Genomic DNA, 27,425 nt, shown 5'->3' with positions numbered 1-27,425 from the left:
TTTGAAGTTTTTTGTATTTTTTTAAAAACACAAACAAGCATTGTATAACTTTTATGAAATAGATAAGTAAAAAAGAAGGCTCCATGGAGGGAGTGTGTAGAGGAAGGCAGGCATCTTGCCAGTAGACACAGCAGCAATAGCAACCTGTTCAGCAGCTGTCTTAGTCAGACCATCAATCTCTGAAGGAGCCAAGAGGAGAAGGAGAAGGTTGCAGCAGCACCTGCAGGCTGGGTTTCCCCTATGGGAGATTTGAGAAGAACCCACAGTGGGCGCCAGGGAAGCCTCCTGGAAATGGCATGAGAATGTGTTGCTAGGCTGCTTGGGACCCTGTGGGTGCAAGTCCTGCTTCTGCCTTCCCTCCTGGGCAGAGCAGGAGATCAGAACCACTCACAGGAGAAAAGGGGGAAGTTCAGTTCTAGAAAGAATGCGGAAAAACAGATCGCAGAGAGGGCAAGAGAAGACAAGGACAGTAAAGTGCCTGCTTGAAGGGCAATCCCTCCAATATCTTCCAGATGTAAGTGAGAAAGAGAGCGTGGTCAGCAGAAGAAGAAGGAACCTCTGGGGCACAAGCTGAGAGGAGGCCCAGGAAGTGATTATCTCAGCACTCAGATAATAGGGCTAGAGAAGCCACCCCACTGAAATTCGACTGCAGGTGATCCTAACCCTGAATAAAGGGTGGGAAGTACTCTGGGCTCTCTCATAGAAAGGTGGGTGGGGAAAGAATCCCACAACAGTTAAGGTAACTAGAGGATGTAGGGGGAAGGCATAACGTGTGATGTAATGTGAGGATTAATGAAATGTTTAAAGAAGCATAATTGGCCAGCCTCTCTTTTGTATTTTGTATGAGACATATGAGCCTTACACTCCTATACACAGACATGTGCTTGGCAGGCATTCAACATAAAATATAGTAGGGCAACCTAAATAGGGACCTTGGTATTTGGGGAACAAAACGTTATTGTTGATACTATTTCTCCAATATACCATGTACAACCTACACAGAAGTGTGAGAACGGCAGAACCACCAACAATTTTCTAATTGTGGGGGATGCAGGCACCTGGCAGGGGTTCCACCCAGAGAGGATAAATCCTAGCTACCAAACAGATCTATCTGGTCATAGAGCTCAATTCTGTAGCAGAGAACATGTTATCTTGGGGATACAAATATGTGCAGCAATGTGGGTTCACCATCATGGTGAGCACAATTTGCGGTGGGGGCTGAACAAACTACTCCTGTGTTACAAAGGTGGGAGCATGAGTTGTCACTGTGGGATAGGTCCCTGGCTGTTGTTGGGCAAATCTGTATGTTGCAATGTTGATGGGTCAGCCCCTTGGGTATAAAAGCCAGAGAGAGAGGTTTCTCTTTCTCTTTGGCTGTGTTTTCGGATCCCCACCCTCCCTCCGCTGTTTTCAGGCCTCTGTGTTGACCTTGCTGTGCCTATCATGGCAGGAGCCCAGTAGGAATTTTTCCATTTGGCTGATTGGCTGGTGCCATCTGGTTTTTGCCTACTGCATAGCAAATAGTCACAACTTGTAAGGTTGGCGGTTAGGCATTGGCTATTGTGGTTGTATTAGGGGTCTTGTTGACTGTGTTGGCCCCTCAAGTTAATGCCTGCGTGTTGGGGAAATTCTGGTCAGGAATACAGGGGCTCGATGTAGTGTCCGTAACCCCCGGTCAGGGGCCAGGGCCGCGCGAGAGCCCCTGGGAGCCTGAGGGGAGAGGGGAGGGCTTATGCACCCAGCTCCCTGTCTCTCCCTGTAGGGTTTCCCCTGTTGACAAGGCTAGTTTAGTTCTGTCCTTAGGGGACAGCTGGAGAATCAATGCCTGAGTTAGGGGAGATTCCGGTCAGGAATACAGGGGCTCTATGCAGTGTCCATAACCCCGGTCGGGGGCTAGCAACACGCATGAGCCCCTGGGAGCCTGAGGGGAGAGGGGAGAGCCTATTGCACCCGACTCCCTGTCTCTCCCTGTAGGGTTTCCCCTTGTTGACAAGGCGAGTTTATTTCTGTCCTTAGGTGACGGTTGGAGAACCAATGCCTACGCAACCACTCACTTATTTTATATTTGTATTTCAATAAAAGTTGTGGCCAAATTCATGCCAAAAACCATTAAACAAAAATTCTGTCTATGGTGTGAGTTATTTGAGGGGTGGTTTGGGGGACCTCCACACGCAATGATCTTTAAATATAGCCAAGGCCTACGTTTCAAGGGAGCCATTATCTGTTTAAACAACTTTGAGTAAGACCACTCACTAATTGAAAATATGCTTAAACTCATTTGGTTGGGGAAAGGCTCCTGTTAATTTCAGTAGAATTTGCCTGCAAGTTTATATGTTTCTGGTGGAGAGAGATATTAGACAATGATAAAGAAATAAAATAGTAAAATGGGTAAAAGGATGTTAGTCAAAATTTATATTTGCACAATTCAAACTGTTTTATGGTAGTATAGCACAGAGTATGCTATAAATAGTTTTTATTGATATGAAATAGTTGAATGGGAATCTATAGGTACCAAAATGGGAAAGACCAATGTGCTCTATATTGCAGTACCACATTGTACATCTTTCTGTAATTAAATTATTTTATGCAGAGAAGGAAGAAAATGCTATCAGCAAGTTAAACACTTGACATTTCCATCACAGAAAATGCAACATTTTAGAAATCTAGATATGTTTATTAATTAGTGATTATTAACACCCAGTAAACAACATTATGTCTTGTAAAAACACAATCTTTCTTCACAGCATGGAGCTGAAATCTATTATTCACTGATTCCATATGCTGAAATACACTCAAATGATCACAAATGACCTTAAACATTAGATAAATGTAAATGAGGACATTGTTGAAAATGTGCTTTTGATTGATATCTAAAAGACCAGGTTGTAAATCTTGACAAGAGATGAAGTCTTGCACACACTACATGGCAATTTGAAAACCTACATATGGGTGTGCATGAAACAAAACAGGGGTCTGTTCACAATGAGCTGAAATCAGAGGCGTTTAAGGTCTTAAGAAAAGCACTTATTTTGGATGCTTGGCACCTGAAATGATATGGGATTTTATTAAGTTCGGTACATATGATAAAAAAGGAACAATTGCTTTAAGCTGCCCAATGGTTTTGCCTCCAGGTTGGAACTGAAATATTAAGTAAAGGTAAAGGGCCCCCTGACCGTTAGGTCCAGTCGTGGACGACTCTGGGGTTGCGGCGCTCATTTTGCTTTATTGGCCGAGGTAGCCGGCGTACAGCTTCCGGGTCATGTGGCCAGCATGACTAAGCCGCTTCTGGCAAACCAGAGCAGCACATGGAAACACCGTTTACCTTCCTGTCGGAGCGGTACCTATTTATCTACTTGCACTTTTGCGTGCTTTTGAACTGCTAGGTTGGCAGGAGCAGGGACCGAACAACAGGAGCTCACCCAATCGTGGGGATTCGAACCGCTGACCTTCTGATCGGCAAGCCCTAGGCTCTGTGGTTTAGACCACAGCGCCACCCGCGTCCTGAAATATTAAGTAAATCCCCACTAAAATGGGCCTAAAACTGACCTATACAACATTGTTTTTGGCTATTCCATTTAGACCAGGCATCCCCAAACCTTGGCCCTCCAGATGTTTTGGACTACAATTCCCATCATCCCTGACCACTGGTCCTGTTAGCTAGGGTTCATGGGAGTTGTAGGCCAAAACATCTGGAAGGCCAAAGTTTGGGGATGCCTGATTTAGACCCTTAACCTCAAACATCAAAGCAGGCTGCAGCTGGACTTCAACAGCCTTGCTCTAGGACAGAGAAGGTAGATTGGAAACTACATATTTGTCATACAAAGCAGGTGGTCTACCACTGAGTTGTGTTCCAGCCTCCAAACAAGGCAGAGAGACAATTAGAGCAGAGGAAGAAAACATTTCCCGGCCTCAAACAGGCTTTCATCTGAATCTTTTGATACAAACGGTTCAGTAACAGTACATTACACTGCATTCCTAAGGACCCAGATTCAATCACGAGCACCTACATTCAAAATGATCTTCAAGTAGCAAGAGCTAACCTTGGCAAGAATAGCTAATACTGACCTGGACTGACAATGGTCTGACTTAGTATATGGTAGCTTCAGACATTAACTGCTTTCTTAAACATAGATTAATTACAGTGTAAGGGCAATCCACCCAGTATTTTGTCTCTAGCTGTAACAGTCCCTGAGGAAAAATAAATATGTCTAGTTTGCGGTGAATCACTTAGTAATGTCTGCTAAGTACATATTTTAGTGATCGCTTCTTCACGCTCTTCTTCACACATCCTTCAGCAGGAATACTGCTGAGTATAGTGGTTTGATTATGGCCATCGGTGAAGTATTTATTATTATTATTAGTTGTTGTAGTAGTTAGAGTAGTATTTATTTATTTTATTGTAGTAGCAGAGGCGGAATCCAGTGTAGGACATCTTTCACAGCACAAGTGATGATGTAATTTTCTGGAGCACAAGGATAACTGATGGACCTTCTTTGCTGTGGCAAAGCAAATGAGGTATTATTGAGGTTTTCAAGTTTTCGTGACAGATTAGCAGATTAGCATAGTCAGAGAATGAGGGAAATAACCAAGTAGTACTGAATACTCCACAGAAACATAGGAAGTTGAGTCAGATCGTTCTGTCAGTTCTATTAGCTCAGTAGTTTCAGACGTGAGTCCCTCTCAGCCAGAGGTGTCAAGGATTGAAAGTGAGACCTTCTGCATGCAGAGCAGATGTTCTGCCAGTGACCTATGGTCCTCCCTTCTTCTCTTTTCCTTGAAGGGGTCTCTACTTTGAAGGGGTCTCTACTTAGCAATTAAAATGGCATCCCTTTTTGGCAGCTTGCTTGCATTTTCTAACGAAAAGCTAAGGATTGCATTTCAGCTGGTTGAAGATCTTTTGTTAAAGCTCTATGTGTCTTACAAGCTGACTCTATATGCCGTCAGAAGCACCACTCAGTTCAAATGACCTTCGTCCCAGAAGACAATGCACAGGATCGCAGTCATGCTGTGTCTAATAAATAAGATTCTACGCTGTGTACTGCTTTCTGGGTTTACCTATGTGTAATAATGGGTCACTGAGTGCTCACTGGAAGGACAGATCGTGAAGCTGAGGCTCCAATACTTTGGCCACCTCATGAGAAGAGAAGACTCCCTGGAGAAGACCCTGGTGTTGGGAAAGATTGAGGGCACTAGGAGAAGGGGACGACAGAGGACGAGATGGTTGGACAGTGTTCTCGAAGCTACCAACATGAGTTTGACCAAACTGCGGGAGGCAGTGCAAGACAGGAGTGCCTGGTGTGCTATGGTCCATGGGGTCACGAAGAGTCGGACACGACTAAAGAACAACAACAACAACAATAATGGGTCGACTCTCCTTTGGGATATGTTCATGGGGGTTGTCATGATGGCCTCCTGCAATCAAAATTTACCACTACACCACTGTGGCCAGTACTAAAAACGACATTTTTGCATGTAGCTAAAGGTAGATGATGTATAGCACAAGTTACTTTTTCTTCTGCATGCAAAGCAATATATGTTTCAGAATTTTGAAAAAGCAGTTTGGATTAACATAAAGCTAAGTGTTCAGTCAATACATGCTGGACTGGTATATAATTTTTCTCTGACAAAATTGATTCCAAGTGAGAGCCAAGCACAAATCTGAAAACGAGCCAGCACCTCATCCTACTTTCATTTAGCATGGGTAAAAGTTCATACAGAGACAATGTAAAAGAAACATAAGAAGTGTCTTACCAGCTTGAGACTGCTTGGGCTCTGAACTTCTTTTGGTTTCTTCTGATTATATCACTGACATCTAGAGCACTGGTTAAGAATCATCCGTAAAGTAAAACTGATGGATCAAAAGCTACTCATTTTTCACAGCAAATATTTCTGCAACTCTAGACATTATTATATATTATGAGCACACATGCGCAAGAGCTGCCACTTAATCTCGGTTAATCAGTGTGGATCAGTGCAGCTCATTTGCATCATGCTCAGATGGGGGTAAGTCAATGTGGTGACCTTCAGTCCCAGCCAGCATGGCCAATGGTCCAGGTTGATGGGAGTTGTGGTTCAACAACATCTGGAAGGCATCACATTCCAGATCTTCATTGATAGTGACGAGCTAACACACAACGACTAGTTGTAGTTAGGAATACGCATCAGAATGTGCACCCCATTGAGATGAACAGCGCTGGCAGACATCCACCTTTGAGTACAACTTGAGATGTGCATGCAGCACCTCCCACCCCCATCGCAAGCTTGCAGAAATGTTTAGACATCCCACCAAGGATACTTTTGTCCCTGATGGAAAGTAAAATGGATAAAATGTATCATAATTAGCTATCAAATGTGAGATGTTGCTGAAGGAACCCTAACTTTTAAACAGATATACATGGAAGTCATTTTATGTCAGCTATACTTGCCCAGGGGTAGTCAACCTTTTTATACCTACCGCCCACTAATGCATCTTTCTTGATGGTAAAATTTCCTCACCGCCCACCAGTGCTCAATGGGAGGAGGATTCAACTTGTGCAGTGGAACTATGGTCACCAGACGTCCCCGTTTCCCAGGTACAGTCCCCGGATTTACAAATCTGTCCCCGGACAAAAGCCGTCCTCGGAATGTCCCTGGATTTCATTTAATGTCCCCGGATTTATATTTTAAGTGTTGTAGATTTATTAGTAGGGAATGAATGTTGTGTGATTGGTTCAATGGCACAAGACACATCATATGGGGACTTCCGGGGAGGCAAAAAGGGCGGGCACCACGGCAGCGAGCAGCTCCTGAAGCCAGCCAGAGCCAACTGTGCTACCAGGCTGGCTACGGGCTGCTGAGACTGCCACTGCTGCCACCACTGCCAAGGGGGAACCGCTGCCCCCCCGTGACCTAAACTGAGCCAGGACCAAGAGCGCCCGGCCACTTGGCTGACTCCCCAGCAGCGCTCCAGGGCTAGGAAAACCCCGAAGCTGATGCAGGAAGAAGGAGGAGAGGAGAAGGAGAAGGAAGAGAGAGAAAGAGGGAGAAGGAAAAAAGAGGGGATCCCTGACCTTGCCACGCCGCTGCTGCCACTACCGCCGCTGAGGAGGACAGGTAGGAAAGCACTGGGAGGGCAAGCACACGTGGCTGAGCCCAGGCCCGACCCGAGCCTTCTCCACGGCGGCTAGCGCTCTAAGAGAGCAGGCCGGGGCCCAGAGGAAGGCCCTGTGACAGAGGAGACCACAGAAGAGAATACATTACTTCTTTTTTAAAATAACTTTTAAAAATAACATTTTTTCTCTTTTTTTAAAAAAGTGTCCCCGGATTCTTTGAAAACAATCTGGTAACCTTACATAGAACCCCCTACCACCCACCTAGAATCCCGAAACTCCCACTAGTGGGCGGTAGGGACCAGGTTGACAACCCCTGAACTTGCTTTTAAACACATGTACTTTGGATTACAGAAGAAATCACCCCAAAGCCAAATCACCTTGGGGTATACATTAGTCTGTTAGCCTCCCCTTTCTCACCATCATTCCTGGCAAACTATCAACACTACCTCATTGGAACCAGTGAACTGAGAAATTACTGAAAGCTGCCTATTATTGTTGTTTATTAAATTGTTATTCCACTCTTCCTCCTGAAGAAATCCAGTACCTCCATCTTCATCCCATTTGCTTGGAAAACAGTCCCATGACTTTCAAGAAAACCCACTTCTGTTTAGAATTACTGCCTAGCCTCAAAACCAGGAGAGCATCTTTCCAGACATACATGCTTTGAATTGCCTTCAACACCAGCCTTAAAAACCATGGACATGCGAAATGGCTTGCCCTGAAGTAGCTACAGCAGCATTTTGTATGAAGCAGGAGTAGCAATTCAATCCTGCTATGTCGTTGACCAGTGATATAATGTGAGGTCAACAGGCTGCTTTATATTTAGCAGGTAGACTTGTGCTGACATAGAGGTTACAATATTGTTAGGTGAGTTGTCCTAGGTGAGTTGTCCCCATTCCCATTCTCACCGATTTATGTGCGAAATACAAGGTTTACGCAATGCTATTATGACACATATAGACTTGTGGGGAATCCCAGCATAGTGGTGTTTGTAGCAGTGGCATGGATATAGTTGCCGCAGCAGCAGCTTGCAAATCACATTAGCGGTGTTTGCAAAGAAAAACACATTTCTCTAATGCATCACCGTTGAGAGTAACTGAGGCTCAGAAAGCCATAATAATGAAGTTTATGAACGTAACAGACATTTGTGTCTCTCTCTCTGTGTGTGTAACAAAACAGTATAGATAATGTTGTTGCTATGAAAAATACATTTTAAAAAAGCCCTCTGGGTTTTGGATTATTATTATTTTGACATGTTTCCATGGTGTTCTGTGTAACACCGTGATCCGAATCATAGAGAAAAGAAAGGGCATGACTAATCTCATAAATAATTATGTATTATTTGGTTAATTAAGCACATACGCTAATAAAACATTGTATACTTTAAAAAAAATTGCCTTCAATAATTTTGTTATCATGAAGGGTTCAGACCTGCATCCAACTACATCCTACACACATGCATAAACATTTGTTACTGAAATCAAAATAACTTCTACATAGGATATGTTTATAGCTGGATGCAGGATCATAAACAACATATTTTACATAGTGCATAAATCTTTATTCTGCAGAATCCGTTCTCAAGCTTCTTTTTAAAACCTAGATTTTCTAAGATTATTTAGAGAGCCATACACAATATAGCTACATTATAATATTACTGTTTTTTTGGTGTGGGGAGTTTGCATTGTGGATATTGTAATACACTCTGAGCTTGTCTCACATTTCCAGATACCATATTTCAATTCATAAGTACATGATAAACAAAGAGCTAAAATACAGATCATTTTTAAGCAGCTCCCCAAACCATTTTTCCTCTTTGAAAGTCTCCATCAGTGAATGTGTAAGTTCTCAGCCATCTTTACATTAGTGCAAATATACCACATAACTTTCAGAATGAGCTCTGGCTAAGAAATTTGTAGACTGGGCCAAGGTATGAATTTCAGATCATTATTTCATTAAAGTTTAGAAAATGCAAATTTGATGTTCAGGTTCGTTACCAAACTCATATTTAACACATTTCCTTTTTTTCCTTTGGCAATTGATTTGACTACTAATAGAGCCATAAAACTATAAAAAGTAGGAAATACAATTTTAAGACCAAATAATACATTAATACTACATTACTAAAACAGTAGTGTTACTCTGCAGTGCAATTACTAAGAAGTGGAATTTAATTTCAGTGCAGATTAGGAGGTGCAGCTATACATTGCAGCTTCTTATGCCATAACATGGTGCTATATGAGCAGTGGCAGAGTTTTAAAAAGAATACATTCATGTTTGCATGGCGCACAACAACACACAGGAGTTTTATTGTTAAAAGTACCCCTAAATGTTATACAATAGGGAAAGAGATTGCTTAAAAACTGGAATAGTTAATGTGAAAGGCGGCTTTTGTGTTCCTTATACCTGATATATATATTGATTTTGTATTAAGAGAGCACATGCTTTGACATCCCTGTAGTAAATGAAATTATTACTCTCACAAATGAATTGACAATAAACCCATCAAAGACTGATGGGACACAATACACTCAGTGGGGTTTTTTTTGGGGGGGGGGAGTAAAAAGGTAAATCAAATCCCACCACCACCAACAAATTCAAAACTACACAAAAGCAGGAGCCCTAGGTATCCTCTATGAAGAATGCTAATAATAGCAACAATAATAAGTATAACAATGCTGATAATATAAAAGTGAATGCTCAGATGCAAAGCACTATTGCCAGGTCGATTTTCAATTACATTTCGCTGATGTATTCATTTGTTTCTTAATGTGTTCATCTTGCCCATTAAGAATAATTAGCAGGCTTGCTTAGTGATTTCCCGGCTTCTGACTGTGATTTTCTCTCTTCCTGGGTTGACACCATTTTGACTATATGTGTATATTGTGTATATATATATGTGTGTGTGTGGTATATAGTAAGTGGCATATAATTTATAAGTTTTAATGAAATTTAAAGAACAAAGGTAAACTCTAATTTTAAACAAGAAGGGCATTTTAATGTAATAGCTCGACAGCAGAGCACAAAACAAGGGACTTTGTAACCCCGCATCACAGAATCGACAATTTTTGGAACGTATTTGCTTAGGGAAGTTTCTAGTTGAGTGCAAATCTGTATTCAAGCATCCTGGCAATGGCATTGGAAGTTATTGTGCATTTTAACAGCTTTGCAAGTTAATACTAAAGCATTTAATAAATTCAACTGATTTTCTGTTATTTCCATGTAAGTGTGAAGTCAGTAATATTTGTTTATGTTCTGTCCTAAGCTGCAATTCAGGGGGTTGATATGGGCAGTGATTAATCTAAAGTATATTTGATAATTGATTGTTTCAAAGCAGTATATTTTGACCATATAGAGAAACAGAAAACAACCAGATTGTCACGGCAGATTTGCTTTGCAAAATCCAAAACTCCCACAAATTGATTTTTTTAAAAGTTCTATTTGCATAATAGATCATTGGATGAGACAAAGGATTTTGACACTGCAAGAAAACTTTATAATAGACCTGCGAGATACTGTTAAAGCTGTCTGGTGCTTAATTTGTGATTCTAAAAATCTAAAAGTGGAAGCAAAATATCAGCCAAGTTAAATAAGTTCAGTTGGTTATAATATATCCTGATTCAACTCTATTGATTCTTAAAAATGTTTTCCTCACGTACATCTTTTACAGAGGTACTAGAGAAGGCAACAGTATAATGCATAACTATATGGCACCCTGCCAAACTGTAGATGCTAGGTAGAAAAAAAAATCAACATTTTCCTGGTTTAATATTATAAGAGGGAAAATATCCTCTTCCCCTTTCACCCCTACCCCCATTTTAAAGCATCTGCGTGTCACATTCTTAAAAGATGGGATAAGTGCCTAGGACTGCCGTCATCTTTGAATTCTCCAAGAATTTGACACAGATATAGCTGTATTGAGGCCCCCCAAAGAGGGCACTGTGTTCTTGAAGTCTGATTGTCGATATCCTTGCATTACCATTTTATGCATACTGTAAGCACACATTGTTTCCCTTAAAAAAACAACAACCTCACAACAGAATTAAATAAAATTGAGAAAAAAGGACCTTATCTTGTGAATACTATCAAAGAGATTTCTCCATAACTTTGACATGCCAGTATTCCGCCACTAAATGAAGACCCTTAACATGCAAATGTCATTATCATCAAGAACCAAAGCAAACAGATACCTTCTGCGTTCCCCTCTCAATTTCTAACAGTCATTAATATTCACTATGGGACTTAGCTTGTATGCTATTGTAGACACTTAGTTAACTGAGAGGGAATAATTTGCAGTCATGTTAAAGTGCAAATTTGTTTACCTGCATATGTACTAATTAGATTTAATAAAACATATTCCAATACAAGAATGAAAAGTGGTATTTGAAAACCTTGTTTTAAGAGAAATACTGGGCAGTTGGTAATGAACTGAGTGGAGATGCATCTTGCATGAAGTTAGGGAAAGGTTACTATGAGTGATATTATGTGTACATGGTCTAAACATAAACAAAATGTAGACGTTGGGATTATATCCAATTAAGTGATACTCAGAGAAGACCCACTGAAATAATTGAGTCTACTATGAGTATGACTAATTTTGGATATCACTCTGGGTAAATATATAAACATATATACCGTATTTTTCTGTCTATAAGACGCCCCCATGTATAAGACGCCCCCTATTTTGGGGGGCTCAGATTTAAGGAAATGGGGGGAGATGGCCCAGAGTATAAGACGCACCCTAATTTTTGACATTAATTTTTAGGGAAATTAAATAAATACGGAAAAATACAGTATCTATTCAATATAAAATGTCAATATCTTGAAGCAAAACCAATGTAAAGTAGACCAGCAACTGGAAAATCCATAAAACTGGAAATGTAAGGTCTGCTGTTGTATAACTTTAAACAGAACTGACTTGAATACTTACATAACATGGGATCAGTATTTATCGTGTTTCTTGATTCTTTCTTTCAGAACAAGCACACTTCTTTTTTTAATGTAAAAGGGAGTGTGCATTCCCCCCCCCCTAGGGAACACTGTAAATCTATTTAATAACATTATATATTTTTAATTACTTACAGTGGGTATGTGTACATATGCATATATTATTATATGGACCCCTTGTTGTCCTTTTATATCAATTGTTGCTCAGACCAGTTTTCTATCTGAATAAGGATACTTTTGATGGCCTTTTCATTTCCATCAGTTAACAGAACTTCTTTGACATCTGCAGAAATAGCAACCTGGAAGGTGGGGGTGGGGGAGAGAGAGAGAGAGAGAGAACGAGAAGAGCACAGCAAACAATGAGCAAATATGCTTGTCTGTGTGGAAGTGAAGACAGGAGTGACAAGCCTTCAGTATCATGCTTCCTCACCTATTTCTCTGTAACAGTCTTCAATCTTTTTTCATTTTATGTCTGCATTATTTTAATCATTCAATCAAATCAGTCAATACTTTTATCATTCCATTTGCGGGAGCCTCTATCTTGCTATCATTCTGTTCCGTAATTGCATTGTGACAGCGGATGATGGTATTCTGAGAGGCTTTCATTTGCGGGCTTCTGTTTATCTAGTAGAGCCATCATACGAGGCTGTCACTCTGCCTTTCAGCTTGCTTCTGTCTGACTGCCTGATGCCCTTCATATAACTTTGCATTGCAGGCAGATGGCTTTGTAAGGGTAATTTTTTTGTGAGCTTTGACATGCTCGCACATTGGGCTGTAACCTCGACACATTGTGTAAGAACGGCAGGTTTGTCAAATGCCAATCAGTGTAACAATATGCTTTTATTTGTAGAGACATAAAAACTTGTCTAATGCACTGCACTGCTACATAATATCTCCTGAATACATGACTCAGAACCCAGAGAATGGTGAATGACGCTCCTGAATGGCCAATCTAATTCAAAAGAATCTAATTACCGAGAGCTCTGGATCATGTTTGTTGGTGTAATAATGCAGGCAAAACATTAGCAGCTATATCATGGTGCTCCAACTGTGATTCGCCAGGCTATTCCTGTATCTTAGCAAATGGGGGGGACGACTATAATCTGAGGAGGGGGGGGGAGCTTCAGCTATGGCAATGAAAGACAGGCCGTACGTGGCCCGGAATGTCACAACAAGAGATATTGACTACACTGAGGTAAAATGTTTCTGCTCATCGAGGCAACCATAAAATCAATATGATACGAAAGCAAGTCAATCTAGAAGGTCTCTCAAGACTCTGCAGCTTGACCGCAGCTGATTCTGTTGACAGTTCTCTGACCCAGCAGTTGGAGGCACTGGAACATTTCCCCCCCCCCTTTGTTCCTCCCTCTGAATAGGATTGGAATTGAGAAAAGACCTACCATAAGCCCAGCCAAGCATGTCATGCCACCCCCTAGCTCACACACAGCAAGGCCCCTGAAAGAGAGAAAAGGAATGGTAGAACCCATACAAATTAGACGAAAATGGCCAGAGAGAGACATATATGTTACAAGAACAAATTGCTATCTGTAGTGCGGCGCCGAGGTATACCAGGAAGTAGCAGAGGCATGACCGGGCTACCTCATGTCGTTTTGCGTTTTAAAAATAATTATGAAATAGAAAAGTCACAAAGCAGGCAAAGCAGTGGGGGTTCCCTCATTAGTGCTCACTGCAACATTACCACCGCTGAGCTGGAGAAAAAAAAAATCTGAGAAGGTTCTCTCCCTCCCCCCCCCCCCCCCGCAACCATTCCTTGTCAATGGCACTGTCTTTTAGAACTAAACTAGCTAGAGTAACGAAAGATAATTGTTAGGAAAGGATAACACTGTTAATTCACATTCATTCGTTCAAAAAACAGTTAGACAAGTAAATGGAAGAATTAATATAATTTCTCTCGCGCTCACTCTTGCTCCCACCCTCTGGAGAACTATAGAATGAAATAGTTGAAATTTTGTAACAGAAACTCTAACATTTAAAATAAAGTACACACCTCAGCTGTGTGTGTGTTTTTCTTTCTTTGCTATGCGCAGGTGGAAAACTTAGCTCATAATTAGCACTTTAATTACAACAGGCCTACAAAAGAGCCTAGTTGTTTTTTGTTTTGTTTTTTTAAAAAAACCTCTTAGCACAACTGCTTTGTGCTAAGTAAATTTGCTTTTAAGAAAGTCCCGTTGATATCTGTGGGATTGTTCAAAAGTATGTAAGCTTTGACCGGTGCCCATAGAGTAAAAATCAAAAAGTTTGTGCAACATCAGTTGTTTCCTTAAAGATGACAAATGAGAATGCTAAGTATCTGATGTGCACATTTTTATTAATTTATTTCAAAGTTCATTGGCAGCTACAACCTAGAGTGCATGTAAGCAAGAAAATACCATTTCATGATAGACATTTGCTGGGATATTTAAAACACTTGGTGGATAAAAATAATTCAAGGCAGGTTACGAGTTATATTGTATAGCATAAAATATACTAGAATGGAAACCACACAAACAAAAATAATAAAAGTATTTTCATAAAATTGCTAAATAAATAAAGTTGTTAGATCACTCCTAAAAGTGTTTAGGGCTAAGCTTTTGTGAGCCTCCTCATGAAAGAGATAACTAAGGAGCAACCAGTAATAACATAGGCTAACTTTTCATTGTAGACGGTTTGAGCATATTACACTGATCCTGGTCCGACTGCACTTGCAACCAATTAGTTTCTGGGCCCAATTCAAAGTGCTGGTTTTGACCTATAAAGCCTTCAATGGCTCAGGACCTCAAGGACTGCCTCTTTCCATATGAACCTACCTGGACCCTGAGATCATCTCCTGAGAGCCTTCTATGTGTGCCTCCTACTTGAGAGGTCCAGAGGGTGGCAACACGAGAGCAGGCCTTCCCTGCAGTGGCTCCTTGTCTGTGGAATGCTCTCCCCAGGGAAGTTCACCTGGCGCCTTCATTATACACCTTTAGGTGCCAGGCAAAATCATTCCTTTTTAACCAGGCCTTCAGTAGATTTGATTGACATCCTATGCCCTTATAAACTGTGGGTTTTTTTTGGGAGGAGGGTTATTGGGTTGTTGTTTTTATTTTGATTATATATTTTGTGGTTTTATATTTTGATTTTGTTCTGTGAACTGCCCTGAGACCTCCGGGTATAGGGTGGTACAGTGGTACCTCGACTTACGAACTACTCGACAACCGAATTTTCCGACTTACGAATGGGGCAAATGACTGCGCGCTTACGAGTGTCTTGACATCCGAAAGGAAACCGCGGTGGTTTTACATAGGGTTTTTTCCGACTTACGAATTTTTAGATAGGGCTGCTTCGACTTACGCATTTTTCCGTTTCCAATGCATTCCTATGGGAAATCGCGTTTCCAATGGCGCTTTTCGACTTACGAATTTTTCGACCTACGAAGGTGCCTTCGGAACGGATTAAATTCGTAAGTCGAGGCACCACTGTATATAAATTCAAACAACAACAACAGAGATACACATCAGTATGGGAGCGATGTTTTGTAAGTTTTGATAAGGTTTGTTTATTCATTTCAAACATAAAGGAGATGTCTGAAAGATATGGGATTCAATTAAATTTTACTCAGAGTAGACCCACTGAAATTAATGAACACGAGTAAGGTAGGTCTAATAATTTAAATAGGACTACAGTCATACCTCATGTTAAGTTTGCTTCATGTTACATTTTTTCAGGTTGTGTCCCGCGGCGACCTGGAAGTACCAGAAATTCCGGGTTTCGCCACTCACGCATGTGCAGTAGCGCTAAATCACGCTTTGTGCATGTGCACATGCGCCAGATCGCGCCACACACCTGCGCAGATACAGCGCTTCAGGTTGCGGGCTTTTGATTTGTGAACAGACCTCCGGAACGGATCCCGTAAGCAACCAGAGGTACCATTGTAGTTGAATACCACCTTTGCTTCAACACAAGCACTTGTAGCTGCACATAGGGAGCTACTGGGGGCTGGTGGGATGCGGGGGACAAGAAACCCAAGATATTTGGTATAATGCTCATTTGGGTTTTGTTTTGTTTTGCAGCAAACTCATGACAAGGACATTGTAGAAGTTTGCCTTTGGAAAATTTACATTTATACTGTTGTTGTTGTTGTTGTTATTGTTGTTGTTGTTGTTGCTGGCATCCATCTGTCTTGAGAGACAATGAAAGACTGTGCCATTGGGAGGTAGAGTCAAACCACGGGAGAGTTACAGTTCCACAAAAGTTCAACCTCTGGCTGAGAACTGAATTACAACAGTCCAGAAAACAGAGTTGAGGAGGAGTTGTAATCAAGCACAACAAAGCAAGCCAGAATCAAACAGTCCAGAGGACAGAGTAATTGAGTAGAGATCCTGAGGTGAGCAATATGGGAAGGCAGTCAAGAGGTAGGGCAAAGAAGGTAACACAGGTTGCAAGAGTCTCCGACACCCTACTAGATGTTTCTGGACTACAGCTCCCATCACACCTGACCCTGGCCAGGATGGCTAGGCATGGTGGGAATTGGAGTCCAACACCATGTCTGGACCATCGGTTGAGAAAGGGTGGCCTGGGAGGGGAAAGACATGTGGTGGTTGTCCATCAGCTAGCAGACCTCAACTGAGGGCTTATATAGTCTGGTCCCTCAGACTCCATCCAGGACCAGCTGCGCACACTTACTTCTGCCCTCAGGGGCCCTTTCTTCCCAAGGAGTCCCTTAATCTCAAGTTGTTCCCTTGGGCTTTCAGACATGCACTCTTTTGCTGAGCCTGGAATTTCTGACAACTATGCTCTCCGAGACTGGGAGGAAGCTTGGCCTCCCCTTTTGTGGGGGGGGGGGGCAAGTCTTCTGCTGCAGGTGAATCAGAGGGTCCATTCCAAGGGCCCTTCCTGGGCAACTTCTGAAGGAAGGCCTGGTGAGGTCTCTCCCTGGATACCAAGGTCTTCCAGATCAGTGCTGAAATGGGATAGAGTCTCCAGGCTCGGGGAGGTCTGGGTCTTTGTCAGAGGACAAGGTTTTCATAATCGTGTCAGGCCCCGTATGACAAATCCACTGGAGTTGTAGCGAAGGGGGGTTGGCAGACTGAATGGGATTCCTAGGTGCAGCTTGGAGATGGTCTACTAATGTATGACATAGCTGCCAAGTTATCCCTTTTTTAAAGGGATTTTCCCTTATGCTGAATAGGCTTCCTCATGAGAAAAGGGAAAACTTGGCAGCTATGATGTATGAAATATAGTACCTTGATGGGAATAGTGAGCATATTGGGACTTGACCGTGTGAACTTCCTGCAGTAATACTAGCTGTGATCATCTTGGCTGTGAGTCCTGAAAGACCTGCTCCCTGCTCTCCAGGCCTTTTCCCACCTGGCCTAGGGAGGGTGGGTCACTGACTGGCTCTAGCTGCAAACGTTGAGGCTGCTGAACAGACTCTTGGGTTGGTGTGTTGTTTTAGGGTTTTTTTTGGTGGGGTTGTTGCTGTTACTGATATGCTTTTTGTATTTTTATTTATATATCTTCTTGTGATTTCTGTAGAAATCTGGTACTTTTTAATGTGTTTTATTTATAGTTTATGACTACTGGGAAAGAGGAGAGTGAGAGGAGATACGATAGCCATCTTCAAATGTCTAAAGGGCTGTCACATGGACATAGCTGCCAAGTCTCCCGTATTCCCCGGGAAACCCCCTTTTTCCAGCCGTTCCAGCTGGAAAAACGGATTTTTTTGTCCCCCCCCCCCGGTTTACTTACCGGCTGGGGGAGGCTCCTTCTGCGCATGTCTGGAGTCTCTGGACATGCGCAGAAGTGATTTCTGGCGCGGCGGCCATTTTGGAACTGGGCGGAGCATGCTCAGAAGCGACTTTTGATGCTGCTCTTCCCAGTTCCAAAATGGCCGCTGCGCATGAAAATTTTGGAAAGGTTGGGAGGTTTTCCAGAGGCAGAGGTGCAGCAGTTTTTCTTCTTCTTTCTTAAAATAATCTTCATTTTAGCATCGCCAGTTGTGGCAGTAATAGAGCTCCTTTGGTCAGTTGCCAGCTGGCACCCCCATCTCAATGAATGATCAGATATAGTGCCATTATTGGAGAATGATGGAGACATCCCCCACACCTTTTTTTAGAGGAGGAGGAGGAGGTGGAGGAGGAGGAGGAGGCTAATCTGTCTTCACGGTAAGGGGGGAGACCCTGTGGTACTCAAATGGCCATGCTGGAGCTGATGAGTGCTGCCACCTAATAACATATGGATGGTCACCAGATCCCCATAGCTGGCCTATGACAAGCACCCAAATGTTCTATATATTTGCATCCCTAAATCCCTAAGCATACTATTGACCATGTTGACTTAGAAATACAGATACATTTCTCCCAAGCAAGAGCATATTTGTGGTCTTCTGTAGCTCCCGTTCAAAACAACTGAATAATAGGGCAGGGAGATGGCTGCAAAAATTGCCCTGCTTCTGCTTAACCCTATGCCACATCTTAAATGCCCCTCATTTTCTGGGATTCTACCATGTACACATTTCTTAAGCCCAGCAAGGCCAAGAAGCTCGATCTATTACATGTTCTGTACTGTAACCAGCATGTCTAGATGGGGAGCCTTGTAAGCCTCTGGTACCGAAATATGAAAAATATACAGAAAAACAATAGTAAAAAGCATGCAGAGAGTGCAAGAAATATTCTGGTGCCAAAGCTCTGCTTTAAAACTATGATATACTTTCCCAGACAATACTTTACTGACTTTCAGAAGAGAAGTAAGAGTAAACTCAGTAACAGATGCCTTTTGTTTTTCCCCTGACCTTCACAATCAGTGCTGATCGATTGACGCCTCACTTTTGTTTCCCAAAAATCAAAGTGAAATAAAACGCCTTGAGTGGAAATCAAAAGTCTTTGACATATAGCAGAAAGCTTGCTGTGCAATATTAGTACCCAACGGCAGCTCCAAATTCTTTGTTAAGAGCAACATGCTTTCACCTTGAACTTTTAAAAACAGAATCTGACGACTTAAATCATAGCAATCTTTCCTATGCAAATATAATAAAACTAATGGATTGGAAAGGTTCTTTTATGGGTTGCTTTTGTACCTGAACACTTCATGGTACTTCAGGCAGTAGTAAGCTAGTACCTCTTCAGAAGGCCAGATACCTAAAAAGAGAGAGAGAGAGAAAAATGGTCACTTTTAAAAGAAAGGGCTCTCTTAATTTTTTAAAAACCTATACTTAGATCTGTCCAAACTGATCCTTTGTTGCACTTTTAAACATGGGCCAGGAAGTAACAGGAAAAAGTGAAATATATGCTGTTTGAGTTCTGTTCAAGAAAATAGCTATGTGTGCTCATATTTCTCCAGAATGAGTGTGTTGTGTTCCATTCTTGTTTCATACAAGAATGCCCTTTATTGATGCCGAATTCTGTTTGTCAGAGCAGCCCTAAGTGGAGACTGGGAACAGTACAGTGTGCAGCTGGACCACAAGTCAAAGCTTATGGAAGGCACCCTGCGCCACTGAGGCCACCTGAGCCTCAGGTGACAGCAAAGGACTGAGGAGTACCCCCACGATACGTAACCACTCCTTTAGAGGGAGGGTAACCTTATCAAGAGCAGGTAAGCTCCCACCCATCCAATCTAGAGAACCACCCAACAGTGCCTCAGCCTTATCTGGATTGAGCTTCAGTTGGCTGGCTCTCATCCGGTCCATTACTGAGGCAAGACAATGGTCCAGCATATCCATTGCCAAACCTGCAGATGTAAAGGAGAAATAGAGCTGTGCGTCATCAGCATATTGCTAACAAGGTACTCCAAAACTCCAGATAACCCCACTCAGCAGCTTCATGTAAACTTTAAACAGCATAGAAGGCTGCATAGAACCCTACACCAAAGAATCACCCTCTGGAAATGACCACCCAAGTACGACTAGAGCCACTGCAAAGTGGTGCCACCCACAGGGGCAGACTTTGGTCTTTCAAATTTCAGTGCACTCTGTGAGAGGGCAAAATTTGAAGCCCCCATCTCTCGCCTTCTGTCCTGCTCAATTCACCACATCATAGTTTTGACGCCCTCCGGCGCCCCCTAGGCAGAACAGGTTACTCTGCCTTTGCCACCCACCCCTAACTCAGACAGCCACTCCAGAAGGATACCATAGTCGATACTGAAAGCCGTTGAGAGGTCAAAGAAAATTAACAGGGACACCTTTCGCCTCCACATTTCTCTCACAACAGAGGCAATCATACAGGGCACCCAAAGCAGTTTCTGTGCCAAATCTGGGCCTGGATCTTGTGTGTGACCATCTGCTTAAGAACCTTGCCCAGGAAGAGCAGATTGACAACTGGTTGGTACTTAGATTGTCTGAATCCAGGGAGGGTTTATCGAAGAGTGGTTTTTATCACTGCCTCCTTCAAGCTGCCAGGGACCACACCCTCTTGTAAGGAGGCAATAATCACCTCCTGGCTCTGCCAGCTGTCCCCTCCCCACTAGCTTTTATCAGTCAAGAGGGGCCAGGGTAGAGAGCGCAAGCCGTCACCTTGACCGATCCAAACACCTCAAGCCTTACTAAAGTGAAACTCATCCAACACAACAGGACTAGACATTGCTCTGGACACCCCTTGATATTTGTTTGCTGTAACAGGGGAGTCAAAATCCTGTTGGGTGCAAGTGATTTTATCCTGAAAATGCTTTGCAAAAAATCACAGCAAGCTACCATCGGTTCTGCTGCATCCATCAGGCCAGACTGTAAGAGGCCCTGCACTACCCAGAAAAGTTCTGTTGGATGGCACCATGAGGATGCAATAGAGGCAGCAAAGCATGCCTTCCTTGCTGCCTTCACTGGCAGTCGTGATGAGCCTCCCCCCCCCCCCCCGGACATTTGACTGCATTCCGCAAGAGTTTTCTTCCACTTGTGTTCGAGCCACTTTCCAGCTTGTTTCCACACACTAAGTTCTGGAGTGTACCACGGAGCCAAGTCACTTTCTCTCAGACTAGAATCATAGAGTTGGAAGAGACCACAAGGGCCATCCAGTCCAACCCCCTGCCAAGCAGGAAACACCATCAAAGCATTCTTGACATATGCCTGTCAAGCCTCTGCTTAAAGACCTCCAAAGAAGGAGACTCCACCACACTCCTTGGTAGCAAATTCCACTGCCGAACAGCTCTTACTGTCAGGAAGTTCTTCCTAATGTTTAGGTGGAATCTTCTTTCTTGTAGTTTGAATCCATTGCTTCGTGTCCGCTCTCTGGAGCAGCAGAAAACAATCTTTCTCCCTCCTCCATATGACATCCTTTCATATATTTGAACATGGCTATCATATCACCCCTTAACCTTCTCTTCTCCAGGCTAAACATACCCAGCTCCCTAAGCCATTCCTCATAAGGCATCGTTTCCAGGCCTTTGACCATTTTGGACTAACCTAACTTACCTGTCATCAGGTTTAAATGACAATTCAGGGTTCCATGGAGAAAGGGAGAGGTACAAATATAACAAACATACATATTTTCACCTGATCAATCAATATGTTATGTTTTGGTATTATGAGAATGAAAGTATGTGTGAGTTAGTATAGCATGACAGTTGTGAACATGGTTGGTGCATAGCTGAAATCTCATCTCAGCCAGGGACTCATACACTAGATAATCATATGCAGGACACAGTTCTCAGCTCTCTGCATCTGCAATATGACAACAACAACAACAATAACAACAACAACAACAGTCTACTTTACAGGCCTTTGCTACCACTGTATTCTGCACATTGCCTAATGCATTCTTGACACCAAAATAATTTTAAATAGTAGTCAGAGTACCTTGACCTTTGGAAATAAAGGCAAAGGTTCTTCCTATTACAAGAGCTTTTCCTCATTATTAGCCAATGCTTGAACTCGGGAGCCCTCTGGATCTTTCCGTTTGCATGAACAAGCACAAGGAGATGCTCATTCTTGTGCATCCAGAGGATGGTGCGAACTTGGAGCATTTGTTAGCTAAAGGGCAATCTTCATGGTATCATTAGGATTTAAATTATATCCTCTATGGCCTCCAGCCAGCAGAAAGGGATAATCCATACACACTACTGCACTATGTTAGATCAGAGTCACATTATAGTAATGCTTTGTAGAAATCCCAGAGAAGTGAAACTAGCTTCCATAAGTCTCTCCCCCCCCCCTGCCCCCACAGGAAAAGTTTTCTTTAAGAGTAAGGATGATTTCTGCCAAACCCCAACAAAGATGACGGGGGCATTCTTAACTCTCTATGATGGAAGCACTATCCCACTGCCCTGTTTTCCCCAAACTAGTCAGGACAACAAGTTGTCTCTGTGTTTGTTTGTTTGTTTGTTTGTTTGTTTGTTTGTTTGTAGGCATATACCTACATGATACCTTCCCAAGCCCACTGTAAGTGAGCACACAGGCAAAAGAGAGTATGGTGTAAAGTGGATTTATTTATTTATTTATACATCCATATTACTTTTCACCCACTGTGTTAAGAATTGCTTTTCCTGAGCTCTGCCTTTCTTTGGATGCAAGCTCAGTTGAGGTTACCAGTTCCTGTGCTTCCCACCACTGCACCATAATTGAGAACTTTCAGCTTGTACGGAGGTGTAGGTGTATGAAAAATTAACTTATGCCTATTTGAAACCTGGTAGATCGTTTCCCTCTCATAACAGTAAGAGACAGTAAGAGCTGTTCGACAGTGGAATTTGCTGCCAAGAAGTGTGGTGGAGTCTCCTTCTTTGGAGGTCTTTAAGCAGAGGCTTGACAGCCATATGTCAAGAATGCTTTGATGGTGTTTCCTGCTTGGCAGGGGGTTGGACTGGATGGCCCTTGTGGTCTCTTCCAACTCTATGATTCTATGAACATATACTGCAAGATTGAAATGAGTGAAAGGATTATTTTGTACCCCATAACCATTAAAGGCTCAAAGTGCAAAGTCTACTCTGCCCTTTCCCACTCAAAGCTAAGAAGTTCTGCCACACTGGTAGAATAAATTGAAAAACCTTCCAGCCCCCCAAGGTAGTTGCACAGCTTTGGGACTGTGTGGTATCCATCTCCTATGTCTGCCTAGAATTTGTTCTGGTGTGGATGGCTGCAGTGGCAGAGAAAAGGTCCACAAGAGAACATTTGTTGTGTGGATTGTATTTGTGGGTTGTGGATTGTATTTCAAACCAGGTTTTTTTTTTAAAAAAAAAATATCCACCAAAGCAAATTTTCATGTCTAGTAGATGTAGCTCATTTAGAACCACCTGCAATCTTCCTCAAACTAAATTTCTTTATTAAAATCAACCTTTTTTAAAAAACAACAACCTCAAACTGTTCTCAGTTATGTCACAAAATATTAGCCGTTGCAAGACACGTCTCAACCTTCTACAATTTCTCTCTCACCTTGCAATTTGGAAAAATTAAACTTTGTCTTTGAATGACAGGTGAGTCACTCTACCTTTTATTGGGGGACTGCCACTAATGCAGTACAAAGTTAGCACTCAGATCCCTGGTAGTAGCAGCTGTCATATCATCAATGGGAAAGATTGTAAACAGGTTCCTCTGAATCCACACAACAACTCAATCAGCCACTAGCTACACATAATGCACCTTTCTGCAATCCTTTAGTATTACAAAGTAACATGCCAGTAATAGTTCCAGGCACAGACAGCAGCAGCAGCAGCAACAAAAATAATAGTAGGCAGCGCTCTCTCACAAACAGAGGTCTCAAATATGGAAGAACACAGTGCTACCCACTAAAGCATTAAGCTACGGTAGCAGCAAGAATACCTTTGTTAATTTTAGTAAAAGGAAAAGCTTCTCTTGCTTGAACAGGTAGGTAATCCTCTTTGATGGCTTTCAAAATAGGGATAAGCTTAACAAGCCATGTGGAGGAGTTTGCACTTTGACTTCTACTCCCTCGTACTGACCTATATTTTACAATATGCAAAGATGGAATATAAGCTATAGATCAAGATGCTGCCTGGATGTATGTATTTCTCATTCACCACAAAGCCTGGGAACTGTCCAGCCCATTGAAACCAACGGGAGAAATTAAATTCTTTGCAAATGAAATCAAAGGGTTTTCATTTTGGACCCAATCCAAATGAGTGTAAAATGTGCTTAAGTTCCATTGAAATCAATTAAGCTAAGCCCTATTATTCAATTCCATTTATTCGTTTTAGGGACGGCGACAACATGCTGATAAGTCACATTCCTCTGGCATGTCGCTTTTGCTACGTTTACAACTGTACAAAAGTTGGAGGGCAAACATGATGCAGGATGCCTCCTGTATTCATGGAGGCTTCCTGCACAGTTTAGGTCCCTGCGTAATACAGCACTTCTCCCTCTAACCCAGGCATAGGCAAACTCCGGCCCTCCAGATATTGGGGACTACAATTCCCATCATCCCTAGCTACCGTAACAGGACCAGCGGCCAGGGATGATGGGAATAGTAGTCCCAAACATCTGGAGGGCCAGAGTTTGCCTATGCCTGCTTTAACCCGCTGATTTTTCCTTGTGTGTCCCTTTTATTTTGGCAAGCGTAAGAACAAAAGAACGGCCCTGCTGGTACAGACGAAAGGTCCATCTAGTCTAGCCTACTGTTCTTAACAATGGCCAACGATATGCCAAACATAATGTTGAAACCAGATATTTACTGAGATAATATCTAGTTTGCTCTTAAATTAAGCCTAAATCATTTCAATGGGGTTTAAGCGAAACTTTCTCTGAATTAAAGCCAATCCATATTTCAAGGTTATTCCACTTGAAAGTCTGTAAATTCTTCACTGATTATAAACTGGCTTCCAGTTTTACATGTATCAAGTTAACTAGGCATTTACATTAAAGCCTTCTTTTGTATTCATACACTTCCTATTTATACCTTTCTACACACTAGACAAGCTTTCTGCTTTACACAACTTAAACTGTATATTTCCCCTTCCCCTCCTTATGTTTGATATTCTAGTTTCATTCTCTCATTAAATGATTGCACTATTATTTGCACCCGTGAATGTTATAAATAGGAGCACTATAAAACCTTTGTGTGAGTACAGTAATTGTCACCTTTAAGGTCAAAACTACATAAGAGAAAATTAGATGCTGGATGAAAATCTGGCACTAAAGCAACATGATAAAGAAACCATATAATGCGTGATTGTATCCTCCGAGGAATTAAACATATAAATGGTCATGTATTTTAAATGTGGATCTGCCAGGAAAGCTCTCAAAGGCCTTCTCCAGCAGAAGGTGAAGTAACAGCAATATCTTCATAAACCTCATTGAGTTAAATGGAGCTCACTCACAAGTAAGTGTGCGGAGAATTGTGACATGTTCGAAATCTTACAATTCTGAATAGATTAAACCAGTTGGCCCTCAGGAAGAGTTGTGAAATGGAAGGGGGTCAGAAGCAATCATGTTGGAATAATAATTCATTTTGGGTGCACCTTTTAGGTCACTCATTTTCTATTGGTGCTTTTTCTCAACTTCTTCTCTTTTTCAAGTACCGGTAGGTAGCTTATTCCTAGTAGGAATACCATTCACAGAGGAAAGCAAATAGGCAGGGGTAAAATGAAAAAAAGTCACCCAGAACCACATTACATCATCATACATGCTTATAGAACATAGTGAAAGGAACCAAAACGTATAGGTTTTAAGAATTGGTCAATTTAGGGCATATAAGATTTTTAAAAGAAATATTCTATCATCTATCTATCTATCTATCATCTATCTATCTATCTATCTATTTTATAGAAATACCAGCAGGAAAGTACTACTGTATTGTTAGCTGCCACACGGCAACTATGAAAAGGGTTGCATTTCAAGCAGCATACAGTGCCACCAGGTATTTCACAAAACAAAGAAAGCACAAAAGGATCCACAAACCATAAGCCTGAGTTAGTGAGGTATCATGCTTAGTGGATAGCAGAATGAGTTAAATATTCAGCAGAACTCCCATCCTGTATCAGGTTCCAAAGAGAGGGCCAGTTTGATATAGTGACCAGAGCATTAGAAAAGAATTTGGGAGACAGGTCTTCAAATCCCCACATCCACAATCAACAAAGCATCAGCTGTGGTTCATCAGAACTCTAGTGTTTTGCTTTTCTTTCAACAAACAATACTTTTTTGCTCAAATGGCTATGTGGTTCATCAGAACTCTAGTGTTTTGCTTTTCTTTCAACAAACAATACGTTTTTGCTCAAATGGCTATTTTTGCATTGAGCTCCACACACACACACACACACACACAAATAAATGCCTCAGCGTTCCCTAGACGTGTGCAAGATGAGATTATACTATAAGTATCCACTCAAAAGAAATAAAAATGTTTTGCTAGCTAGGTGGTATCACACTCAAATGATATTTAGAGTTTTATTATAGTATGTAACTTATTTCCAGCTACAAAAGCATCATGTTAAGCAAGCAAGCAAACAAGCAAACAAACACCTAATAAATTTATATACTGCCTTTCAAACATATAATTATTCCCAAAGAAATTTAAAGACGACAAGATAGTAAAACACTGTTGCACGCCACCCCAATCTCCGAGTGGTGCTTACCCAGGCACAGAATGAGGCACAGTGGAGACTGTGGTGCTTTTATGACATATGGTTTATTTACACATATATACAATCTGATCTTATGATTGAGGGGTTCACAGCATTAATACTGCAAAAAGAGTCTTGCTTCTCCCAGAGCCACAGCCTTGGATTCTAGCAGAAATCAAATGTTGCTCTCTGACCCTGTGCTTGCTGCTTTCCCCCCAGCTTTTAGCTCACATAACAGCAAACTCAGCTCTCAAACTTAGTCTTTGTCCTTCTAACTATCTAAAAGTTGAAGGAGGCGGTCCCATTCATTTGTTATCTGGCACAGAGGCCCTTTCCTTTGTTCTCTTAATGGCCAGTCACCCAGGTGGTTACCTCATCAGGAAGCTAGCCTGGCTTAATTAGATTTTAACACTTGCTAGGATTATAGTACGTTTCTGAGCATAATTCAAAGTGTTGGTGCTGACCTTTAAAGACCTAAACGGCCTCGGTCCAGTATACCTGAAGGAGCGTCTCCACCCCCATCATTCAGCCCGGACACTGAGATCCAGCACCGAGGGCCTTCTGGCAGTTCCCTCGCTGTGAGAAGCCAAATTACAGGGAACCAGGCAGAGGACCTTCTTGGTAGTGGCACCCCCTGTGGAATGCCCTCCCACCAGATCTCAAAGAGAAAAACAACTAGCAGACTTTTAGGAGACATCTGAAGGCAGCCCTGTTTAGGGAAGCATTGAATGTTTAATAGATTATTGTATTTTAATGTTTTGTTGGAAGCCGCCCAGAGTGGCTGGGGAAACCCAGCCAGATGGGCGGGGTATAAATAGTTAAATATACTGTATTATTATTATTATTATTAGAATCATAGAGTTGGAAGAGACCACAAGGGCCATCCAGTCCACCCCCTGCCAAGCAGAAAAC

General features: G+C 42.1%; 1 protein-coding gene across 1 annotated transcript in view; it reads right to left on the bottom strand.

Moving 5' to 3' along the window:
• CAMKMT (calmodulin-lysine N-methyltransferase) overlaps positions 1–27,425 on the bottom strand; it is a 231,503-nt gene that overhangs the window by 33,662 nt on the left and 170,416 nt on the right. Inside the window, exons 4-7 of the mRNA XM_035111192.3 lie at positions 19,096–19,156; positions 13,439–13,493; positions 12,274–12,337; positions 5,752–5,812 (exon numbers count right to left, since the gene is read on the bottom strand). Of these exons, the coding sequence (XP_034967083.1) occupies positions 5,752–5,812; positions 12,274–12,337; positions 13,439–13,493; positions 19,096–19,156 (241 nt within the window). The remainder of the gene's footprint in view (positions 1–5,751; positions 5,813–12,273; positions 12,338–13,438; positions 13,494–19,095; positions 19,157–27,425) is intronic.

Source organism: Zootoca vivipara, chromosome 3, assembly GCF_965207765.1.
Source record: "Zootoca vivipara chromosome 3, rZooViv2.hap1.1, whole genome shotgun sequence".
In the NCBI taxonomy this organism is placed as follows: Eukaryota; Metazoa; Chordata; class Lepidosauria; order Squamata; family Lacertidae; genus Zootoca; species Zootoca vivipara.
The sequence above is the reverse complement of the archived record's forward strand: the minus strand, read 5'-3'. Positions and strand labels throughout refer to the sequence as shown.